The following is a 12,136-nucleotide window of genomic DNA, read 5'->3' as shown; positions in this document are numbered from 1 at the left end:
GGTGTGTTTGTGTCCCCGTTACTTAGCGGTTCGGCAAAAGAGACTGATAGAATAAGTACTGGGCTTACAAAAAAGAATAAGTCCCGGGTCGAGTTGCTCGATTAAAGGTGGTGCCCCAGCATGGCCGCAGTCAAATGACTGAAACAAGTAAAAGAGTAAAGAGTAAGAGTAATATTTTTAGATTTTAGTTCCCATATATATATTTACTAAGGCCAGTAGAATTAATTAAATTTCTCTTGTTAAAAGAATTCATGTGTTGAGCCACTCATAATTTAATTTTATTAGAAGTCGGCCCTATTTAAATTGTAACCATTCCTATTATCAACAATCAAAGTCACTACACATTTATATACTACATCATCGAAATTACATTTATTATTTAGTTTTTATCTCTACAAGTACAATTAATTATATTGTGGTCTTTTTTATTATTGGAATGATAATTTGATTTGTTTTTGTAAAACTTATTCAGCTTAAATTTATTAAAAGAAGAAATAATGTTACCAGCATTATTATTAGTAGTATAACCAACTCCAAAATTATTACTAGATAAAATGTTATATTTTTTATTATCTCTAATGAATACTTCAATTATAGTTAAAATCTCTTTAATAATGTGTTTTAACTTGAACTCCATAAGGAACAATTAACCAAATTTTGTTCTTATTAATATTATTATATTTATTTTTTATATTAAATTTATTATTATCAAATGAATTAAATTTAATCTTATTTTTTAGTCTATTATATTTATGTTTTGTATTATCATAATACATATTATTAATACCATAATTACCTAAATAAAACTTATCATAATTCTTAATGTTAGGTTTATGATTATAAAAACTATAGGAATCATTAATATTGTAATCTTTTATGTTATAATTATATTTAGAATTATTAAAGAATTTAATATTATTATTATATCCCACCTCCCACAGGGCTTCAATATAATAAGGTGCGTGTTTTTGGAAAATCTCAAAATTAAGAGAAAGCAATAATATTCTTTTACCTATATAATCTGTCGACGATTGAGGGTGTATATGATTTAGAGAAAAACCTCTATTAAACAATTCAATAATGAAAGATGTTATTTACACCATATAGAAAACATATACTATAAAACCTTATTCAAAAAATCAATTAAGTACAATAAATAGTAAATAGTAGTAAAAAGACTATGCATGTTTCATGGCTATATTTTCAAATAGATAATAATAAAATCAATTCGATTTAAAATTAAATCAATCTAAAATTCTATTTAAAACTATAGTCAGTCACTCAGCAGGTCTAAAATAATAAATAAAAAAAAAATTATAATAGAATAAATGTATTTATCTTAACTTATACTAATTATTAAATAAATATATAAAAATACGTGTATTAACTGTAAATAATTGAAAAACATTTAACAATATATATATGCATCTGTATGTTTGTGTCTGTCTGTTCCCCACCGATGTTGATATGCTTATGTCTCTGTAACTTAGTGGTTTGGCAAGAGACCAATAGAATAAGGTCTAGGCTTACAAAGAATAAGTCCTGGGGTTGATTTGTTTGACTAAAAGGTGATGCTCTAGCATGGCCACAGCCAAATGACTGAAACAAATAAAACAATACCAGTAACTAAATGAAATAAACTCACATGCATACATAAATACACAGAAACATTTATAATAATGTAAATATTAATTACTTGTAGGGACAGTATTTCATTATGTGTTTTTTCATCTTCAACTTCATTGTTTACATTTGCTGTCTTGGATACAGAACATCATTATGAAAATCAGTGCTGGCTATAATTTCTATAGAATATCTGTAGAGATAACCTTAACATGTCATAATGATTCATAATACAAATTGATCAAAATTTATCACTTACCTTTCAGGTAAATAAAAAATAAAAATGAGGTAAATTTGAAAAAAATATTTATGAAGTCAAATCATATGTATATAGATCAGACAATATTTCTATGATGGTAACTTGTAAAGCACCCTACTGTACATATCGCATGCTTGCAGAATGCAAAGTGGAAACTTGTTTCAATGGCCCATCCACTGAGAACTTTCCTTTTTTGATGAAGTCATTTGTGGCTGTCAATGTTCTTTAATTTATGGAGATCGGCTGAATTCAGAGGGACATTCCTCTGGCAGGCTTTAGTTTTTCTCCCAATAGCTTTTTTTTTTTAAAGAAAACCAGCTCCCTTAACTGCATTGCTACATCTGCTTGGAACTACAGATTGTAGCATTGCTTTTGAGCCCCTCCTGATTTAGTGTATAGTATTCATATTTACTATATACCGAACCAGGTATCACTACCTTTTATTACCAGGTCAACAGATTGGGTAATGGCTCATCATCTGATTCAGCCAAACTACAACAGCCATGTACCTGTTATAATTGAGGTTCACAATCCAACAGCATCCCTTTCCTATTTACATGCACAGTGAGAGTTAGCTGTGACATTTAAGAGGCAGTCTGCCAAAGTAACCTCTGTACTTGTCTTTTGTTGACATAGAAAAAACCTTTGACAGGCACCCCCACTCCCTTATCTGGTAGTCAATGCAGAAGCTTGGAATAGATAAGTGGTTGGCGAGAGCCATATAAGCCATGTATAGGAGTGCTGTCAGGAAGGTGAAAGCTAGCAACAAGTATAGCACTGAATTCAGTGTACATGTAGGAGTTCACCAGGGATTGGTTCTCAACCTTCTCTTGTTCATCATAGTCCTCCAAGCCATAACAGAAGAATTTAAGATGGGCTGCTCTTGGGAGCTCCTCTATGCTGATGACCATGTTCTTATATTTGAATCACTACCAGAACTAGAGAAGAAATTTCAGATGTGGAAGCAAGGTTTGGTATCAAAGGGCCTTAAAATATCTGGTTGGGTGGGGTATGATGTAGCAGCACTATAGTCAACTGCTACAAAGGTAAAGGTGATGCCTCAGACAGAAATAATTACAGAAATAATTCAGCAAAGGCTAAAGTTTTGGTAAGTAGGAAAACAGACAAATTGCAAATCCCTTCAGGGAGATGGCTGGTCACTTAACCCTTTCGTTACTATATTTCTGACAAAAATACACCCCTTATGTGTTTCAATTAATTTCTAACATAATCATAAATTTAGTCTGGTTTCATTAAACAACTATAACTTTTTTATTTATCAATGTATTAATGTGATTTTTGGAAGATAATTTAATGAAATGTTCTCAACCAATTCTATACTATAATTTTTGTCACAAAGTGACTCTAATTGCAGGTAGATACAGGTAAATTCAACAAAATATAAAATTATTAAAATTTTGTTCAAACATCGCTATAGAAAATGGGTTATTAGCTAATATTCAATTGGGTATACAACAAAATTTTACGATAGAATTTGTTATTCTGGGTAACTTTCTGATACCCATAATAATATTTATGGCAAAATAATCTTAATTTCATTTAAAGTTGTGGGAAACCACTAACTATCCTTTCTTTGGCTTTGTTTACATTTAGCGTAACGGTTCGTTTCCGCCGTAATGATTTCAAATAGGCTCATTCGAAAAAGTAAATAGAAATAGTCTAAGGCTTTACTCTCCTGGGAAAGTCTGTGGCTTGGTCCAGTTTCTTCAGAAAAATCACTGAAAGAAACAGTTTTTAAATTTTCACTCCATTCAGGTGCCAATTCATTTTCTTTATTGCTGTCGGAGCTCTCGGATTCACTGTTTTCACTTTTGGAAAATGAAACGTCAGATTCATTATCAAATACCACGTGCTTTTTTTTTCGGTCATAGAGTTAGATTTATCAAGGTCTTCAGTAGAAAATCCTTCGAATTCTGACTTGCTGCTTGATATAATGAAATTCGTATCCATTTTTTGTCAGAATTACAAATTTTGAAAACACAATAGGAACAAATTTCGGAAAAAAATCTCCCAAAATTCACGGAATTAAAATTACACTTCGATCGTTGTACAAAACTGTGGATGAACTGTTTACGAAGTATAATCATGTGTTTTCACGAATGTACTAAAGAGATTTGGTCTGATATTCTCATTTAAATATGAATAGGTAAATACGGGCGGGTTTGGGCGGCTTGGTCACATGAATCAAAATTTTTTTCGGGCGGCTTTGGGTGGTTTGGTAATGAAAGGGTTAAATGAACATGTTAGCAAACATCATAACAGCTTCCATGACATTCATGGATACAGTGAGAAAATCATGGAAAGTCATTTCACTTGAGTGTCCAGGGCGGGGGGGGGGGGGTCCTTTTCTCATGTTGGCATTCAGCACAGAGTCTCTTTGCAATCATTGATTTAAAAGTTTTTGGGAATTCAGGCTTTTGCTTTCCTTTCAACAGTTAAATTTTTCAATGGATAGTCATATGGCCTGGTCCCAAGTCCAGGATGAGAACGGAGGAGGGTTAGGCTTTGGGCTAATAATCTGACCCTGTAAAAACTTACAGTGCTAAAGAAACAATCAGTATTGCTAGACTCCACCATGGCCTGGTCCCAAGTCCAGGATGAAAAAGGAGTCGGGTTAGGCATTGGGCTAGCAACCCGACCCTGTAAAAGCTTACAGTGCTAAAGAAATAATCAGTATCGCTACAAACAAAGATTTCGTGACTGATCCAGGGGAAAGCTGAGAGGTGTCCTGGACCCTAATGAAGAGCCAACTCCTAACTGCAAAAAAACTAACAAGGAACTTGGAATGTGGGGGACATTGTACTAGTGTAGCAGAGTGACACTGTTGCTGCAAGAATTTGACAACTATAAGTTGCGCATTTTGGGAGTAAGTGAAATATGCTAGATAGAAAGTGGAAAAATTACCATGCTCTACTCTGGACGTCAAGAGTACCATGTACCTAAGCACCAACAGACGATGCAGAAGAAACAGAGAAGAATAATTTTTATTAACATGATGTGATCAGTAGCGCACCACGCTTTGGCATCAAGCTGGTTGTGAAGGACTGGAATGCTTAGCTAGATTCTATTTAGAGCAAGTGGAAGCAAAACAGCTGAAAATGGAAAGCACTTTTTGTTATTCTGTAGTATGAATGATCTGTACATTGGCAACACTTTCTTCCCATTTTCAAGACCATGACTCTATGGTAGTTAACTGATTCCAACCACTGCAACAGACCGGAGATTTGGAAGAACAATGGAATATGTTCAAAAGTGCTTTTACCCAAAGTGCAAGGATGTAAAAAGACGTATCAGGAAAGATGGATTACTCCAGATACATGGCAGTTGATTGACAGCAGGAAGGAAAAGAAAGAAGAAAGGACTAAACAAAAACAGAAAAACAGTAGTGTAGTGTCGAGTGGCAGATAGGCAGGTGAAGAGAGGATGCAGGAATGACAAAAGAAGATGGGTGGAAGATGAAAGAAGCTCAGAAGGCAATGACATCAGAACCCTATACAGAATCGCGAGAGATTTAACAGGATTAATAGAAGGGGGCAGTCTGCCAGTGAAGGCTAAGAATAAGAAGACTCTGCTAAGTGAAGAATAACAAAATGAAACCCTAAACTAACCAGCACTAACAGTAAAATTGAATTTAGAGGACCAACAAACAGAACATTTGGCAGGAGAAAGGGGAGCAATAAGGGAAGATGAAGTGAGAGAAGCAGTGAAGAGACTAGAAAACAATAAAGTGCCTGGACTGGACAACATTTCAGCAAAATTGAACTGGCTATAGACATACCATGGATGACAAGGGACTGGCTAACAAGATTTGGAGTTTGCCTATGACATTGCCATGTCAGCTGAGAATCACCCAACATTACAAGAAATATCAAAAATGGAAAGGGAAGTGGCAAAGACTGGGTTGAGAATCAGCAGTCAAAAAACAAAGGTAATGCAAGTTGGGGAAACAAGTAGAAAGTGTACCAGTGAAAGTTTGACAAGAACCAGTTGAAGTTACAAGTTTTACTTATCTGGGAAGCATAGTAACAAGCAACAGTGATGCAGAGACAGATGTAAGCTGCAGAATTGGCAAGGTGATGACTGACAACACTTAGGTGTAGCAATAACGTAAGTATAGAGCTGAAGATTTGTCTGTACAAAACAGCAATACTGCTAATAGTGATCTAAGCAGCTAAAACTTGGAAGATGAAAGCAAAAATCATCTGCCAACTCAACATATTTCATTGGCAGTACCGCACAAAGATCCTAAGAATCATTTGTTGAGACAGAGTGACAAATAAAGCCATTCTCCAAGCAGCAAGAGTAAGGCCCTGCATGCAATTGTAACTGAACAACAAATGAGAATGGCTGGACACATACTAAGATTACCACAGGTAAAGGCTTGCCAAAACAGCGATGGGCTGGATGTTGCTGGAAGATAGGAGAAAAAGAAGCCAGCCAAATAAGATATGGCGTAGTACCTTCAAAGAAGACCTACACAAACTGAACATCACCTGGGAAGAAGCATACCAGTTGGTCAGAGACAGAGATAATTGGCGATCACTGACTGCCCAATATGCTCCTCAAAGGCACCAATGGAGCTAAGAAGAAAAAGAAGTCTATCCTAAATTGCATTGCTACATTTGCTCAGAACAGCAGATGGTTGCATAGCTTTTTGAGTCTCTTCTGATTTTGTATGTAATGAAATGTTTCACAACACACATATTTACTATGTACCAAATCAGGTATCCACCACTAATTACCTGGTCTACCAATCAGGTGATTACTCATTATCTGATTCATGTGATCTATACCATTTATGTAACTGTTGTAATCAGTTGATTTTCTTGAATACACAAGAGGATCTATAGATGATGTGTTACCTAATTAGCAGTTGTTAGAAAAAGTACAGGCCCGTGTCTAATAACATGGTATTGAGACATGAGAACCTAATGCAGTATTTAGGAGTAGGATTTAAGATTTAGAAGTAAACTGAGGGTTAGAGTTTTGAGATAAGGACTTACATTTAGGATTGAAGGTTAGGGTAGAAGCACTTGGAATGAACGTTTTTGGTTAGAGTTAAGGTTATGCTTAAATAAAAATTAGGCACAGAAAATATTTAAATTTGTTTACAGTGATTTGCTGAATCATAAAGTAATAATTGTAAACTTGGGTATACATCTCGTAGTATGCCGCTTAAAGCACATTCACTGTCTTCAGCTACCTGATGTCGTCAACAGTATGTATATAAGTGCCACTAGATTTACTTCAGGAATCCCTTCATGTCCATTGAGTGTTTAACAGTATATAGTATATACTATAAAGTAGGGAAGGTACAAATGGTTATGCTCAGAGTCAAAGGATGTAGAAATCAGGCGTAATTCACCAGATGTAGAAACAGCCAGGAAGTGGAAAGTAGAAGCAGAGACTAATGACATCTTGTCATCACTTACACACTGAGATATAGTGGATTCCATATAAATTGATCAGAAGAGATTGGATTTGGTGCTGGTCGGTCCAGACCGTTTTCAAGTATGATGTGGAACGAATGCAGATTTATTGTTAGTAACAGCATCAAAGTAAGAGAAACAGAGAAAAGAGCTTCATTTGATTCTATGCTCTCAACAAGGACAGATGACAAGTTGGGAAGAATATGCAGTTGAGAGAAAAATAAGTTGCAATAAAATAGGAAAGTGGAGTACATCACATTTGAGTTTTCTGATTCATTCATCTGATGATGCCTTGCCATTGGCTACAAACTTAGTAAGATGGAACATATCAGAGAAAATTATAAATTCAGATACAGAAAAGTTGGAACACTGAAACTTTTCAACTGTTCACTAGCATTGAATAGATATACATGGAGACACAATCTGGTTCTCTTCAATGCTACGAAGAACCAAATTGCTCTCATCAACAGTGGCATAAAGCCACAGAAGAAACCAACCAGATATTTCATTACTTTTGTGCATTCAAAACAGCAGATCCATTTGAAGAAGAAACTTCCTGTGAATGATGAAAAGTGGAATGACTATTGGGAGGTGGCTGCAGATTCACCAGGGTGCCAAGGATTCTTCCCATTCCAGTTATGAAGAAACCTGATATAATGATATGTTGTGAAAGATAGAAAGTAGTAAATCTAATAAAGTTAAAGGTTCCTCATGAAAATATCATGGATGCATCTCAAGCTTGAAAGATCAACCATTATAAAAACCTCCTTGAGGAATAAGAAGATGCAGGCTGGAAAGTAGAGAATTTACTAGTTGAAGTTGAACTTAGAGGATTCATTGAACTCAGTGTGAGGCAATTGTTGTTGTCACTTGGCCTAACACATCATAAAGCAAATACAATCATGGGGAAGAGAAGCCACTGTATTTCATTAAAATGAGACAATAAGCAATAGCTAGAAATATTGAGGACCTAGAAACATATTGAGTGAAACCTATCAAGCATGGCCTCACTTCAATGAAGGGACAGTATATATACATCTATATAGATATGTGTGTGTATATATAAATACACATACACACACACATATTCTTTTATTTGTTTCAGTCATTTGACTGTGGCCATGCTGGAGTCAGAATGTAAACATTAGCAGATCACTAGATACAAAAACAAGGCGGATTACTAGTTCTAGTTCTTAATCCACTAACAGAAGTAGTATTAGTATGGAAAAAATCTTTGTAATTATGGTAGAAATAAAATTTGTCCCTTAAATACTGAATGTATGAGGGAAAATTTAGTGTACCATTATAAGATTATGTTGGAAATTGGTGTGTGCTCAACAAACTTCAAATCGTGACTGGCAAACCATTTACATTTGTTTAAGGATTGGCTTAAAAGGCGTAACACCATCCGGTCCCTTAAGGATAGAATGGGAAAAAAGTAGCATGACTGTACCTTATATAATAGGTGGAAAAAGATGAATCTTGTGCAAAGAGATAATTTTCCAGATTTTTACATCTAAACACCAGTTGCTTAACTGTATACTAGAACAAGACTTAAGATGTCCACACTTGCACAAGATAACATTAAAATACTTCCATGCAAGTGATGGATAAGTTAGTATCTGCTATACAAATGGGAGGTGTACAAATTTAAGGGATAAATGTTTGGTTTGACTTTCAAGTAACTATCAATATCCTCAACAATTGAAATATCTTTTTTAGAAACCATAGCAACACATACTGAACATAGAAACTGCATATAACCTAAAACTCAATTATACAGAGAAATTTTCAAATTCTCATCATAAATAAGTTCCTTATACCATAGATATCCAAATTAATTTGACAGAATTAATTTTAGTTTGTTTTTGTTTTATCTCATTTTGTACCTAGTTATTGTACAAAACACTGAGATATAACTTTGATCCATTAGGCTCAAGGACTCTCAGTTTCATCCTTAAACCTAAAGTTGAGATGAGGTTAAATGTGAGGTAAATTTTTATAGCCATTTCAAGTTTTTAAATTTCCCCTTCACTTTATTAAGCCACACAAATAAAATTCATTCGCTTTGAACCGCATTTGTGGACAGACCCTGAATGAATGAAAATAGCTGGTTGCAAATGCAACTGGACACTTCCTATACAGTGGAAACACGAACCAGTCATATAAACCAATTATGCTTTATAATTAACTGTAAAAATAAATTTTTAAAAGAAAAAATATGATGTACTAGTTTCCGTATTCTTCGTAATTGTTTTGAATTTACACTCTTAAATATTCTTAATCCTGTGAAGTGAACCCAGGATTTACCCGTCAGTGGGATTGCTCACTTTGAGTAATCCTAAGTGCTTCTTACTATGTAATGCGGTTAGCCTGAACCTGGATTATACTGGAGTGCCCATATGGTACCTGCCTGGATAATTTATCCTTATATACTCATCACATGTGTGTGTATGTACAGGTGTGGCTGTGTGGTAAGAAGCTTGCTTCCCAACTACATGGTTCTGGGTTCTGTTCCATTGCATGGCACATTCAGCAGTTGTCTTCTCATATAGCCTTGGGCTAACCAAATCCTTGTGAGTGGATTTGATAGATGGAAACTGAAAGAAACATGTCGTATACATACATACATACATACACATATATATATATATATATATATAAAGCTCAGGAAAAAGTTTGTGTGCCGTGTTAAAATAATGCTTTTTATATATTTTTGTGGTGTGTGTGTTCATTCAGTTCATTATTTTAACATGGCACACAAACTTTTTCCTCAACATAATATAAATATATATATATATATATATATACATATAAAGTGCAGGTATGGCTGTGTGAAAAGAAGCTTGCTTCCCAACCACTTGGCTCCAGGTTCAGTCCTACTGCATGGCACCTTGCGAGTGGATGTGATAGAGGGAAACTGAAAGAAGCCCGTTGTATATATATATATATATATATATATACAATGGGCTTCTTTCAGTTTCAGTTTCTAGTTGTATATATATATATATATATATATATATATATATATATATAATAAAATAGGGTAATAATAAATTATTATTACCAGTGGCCTAGCACAAAAAACGAATTAGTCATTAGACTATTTATTATTCATATAGAAATACAATAAGAGGCTTCCAAATAGGAAAGTGTTGTGCTAGAAAGAGCAGTAGAAATCTCAAGACCACAAAAAAGGATAAATTCACGAAAGGAATGAAAATTAAAAACGTTTACCATCTCAGCTATTTCCCAGACCGACGGTTTCTAACTATTTCCAGCAAAAAAGTATTTGCTGAAGGCCAGTTTTCTTCAGTGGGACAGCCTTTAGATTTCAGACATACAGACCGCCAGATCCACATGTAGAACTAACGGTTTGTAAATCCTTACTTTTCAAACCACTGCACAGACGCAGATTATACCCAGCGACAGAGAGGATGCCGGTAAAAATTTCGAACAAATTTATCAAACAATATTTAAACATAATAAAATAGGGTAATAATATATTATTATTACCAGTGGCCTAGCACAAAAAGCAAATTAGTCATTAGACTATATATTAATCATATAGAAATACAATAAGAGGCTTCCAAATAGGAAAGCGTTGTGCTAGAAAGAGCAGTAGAAATCTCAAGACCACAAGTTTGAACATAAAGCAGGTAGAATATATGGGCCAGATATGGGCTCGTTCAAATACTATAGGGTTAACTCCAGTGATATAGTTTATTAAATACACTGTTTTGGTTTTGAAGGTCTTTTTATCATATTTGTATAGGAAACAGGATTTTGTGTTTGTGATATGTGTTTGGCTATTTATGATAATACCTTTATTTATATATGTATATATATATGTGTGTGTGTGTATATATATATATATATATATATATATACATATGAAAACTTTTCCATTTCAAATTTTTACAAATTGATTTCAAATTTAAGGGTAACTTTTTAAAATTTGATTGAAGGTGTCAAAATGTCTGCGGGAAAAGATGACCTTGGACAGCAATACCTGACTCCAGAGAAAGCTATTTGTGTGCATGGTTCTGATGCAATAATTGTTGGTCGTGGAATTATTGAAGACCCTGACCCTGTGGCAGCTGCAAAGAATTTTCAGGCGGCAGCATATGCTGCATATGAAACCCAAGTTGAGTAATTGAATCGTCAACTATATAAACAACTATTTAATCATGTTACATTTCTTTCATTACTAACCATACTTGTAATTTTCAAACCTTTTGGTTATGCACAATTTAAGAAGAAATAAAGGACATGTTGTTTTCATCAAAGAATATTTTACTTCATTCTTTATTCTGTATTCAAATTTACATACACACACGCACGTGCGCGCACACACACACACGCACAGTATACACATACATGGGATTGATAATAACTAATCACAATAAACAATAGAAGAATTATCATAATTATCAAAGAGACTGAAATTCAAAATAAATATACCTTATTATATACACATTATCCTATCAAAACTACTCCACCATCAGGGGTTCCTATCAGATCACATTATTACACCACTGCCCTAATAGTCTCTGCTTCTCTGAGCAGGTTAGGCTCATGCTGTCTCCACTCTGGTATTTGTGTCTTGTATTTCCTCCTCCCCCTACCTTGCTGCCAGGCCATACTAATCACTACATCTCATTTTACTTCCAAGAACATTGACTCTCTAGAATTCCTTTCCAGCTCACCACCTTCATATTTCTTTATCAAATGTAATACTTATTTATTGATATTGTTTGAATTATCATGCATTATCTTGTAGCTTCAAGATTTCAATAGTGTG

General features: G+C 34.3%; 1 protein-coding gene across 2 annotated transcripts in view; it reads left to right on the top strand.

Moving 5' to 3' along the window:
- LOC115211853 (uridine 5'-monophosphate synthase) overlaps positions 1 to 11,624 on the top strand; it is a 98,042-nt gene extending 86,418 nt beyond the window's left edge. For both annotated transcript variants that reach the window (XM_029780577.2, XM_029780576.2), the window contains one exon: positions 11,301 to 11,624. In XM_029780577.2, coding sequence (XP_029636437.1) covers positions 11,301 to 11,488 — 188 coding nt within the window. In that variant the 3' untranslated portion in view covers positions 11,489 to 11,624. The remainder of the gene's footprint in view (positions 1 to 11,300) is intronic.
- Positions 11,625 to 12,136: the final 512 nt, after the last annotated feature.

Source organism: Octopus sinensis, linkage group LG5 (genome assembly GCF_006345805.1).
Source record: "Octopus sinensis linkage group LG5, ASM634580v1, whole genome shotgun sequence".
Taxonomy (NCBI): domain Eukaryota; kingdom Metazoa; phylum Mollusca; class Cephalopoda; order Octopoda; family Octopodidae; genus Octopus; species Octopus sinensis.
Note: the sequence above shows the minus strand (reverse complement) of the source record. Positions and strands in the feature narration are given on the sequence as shown.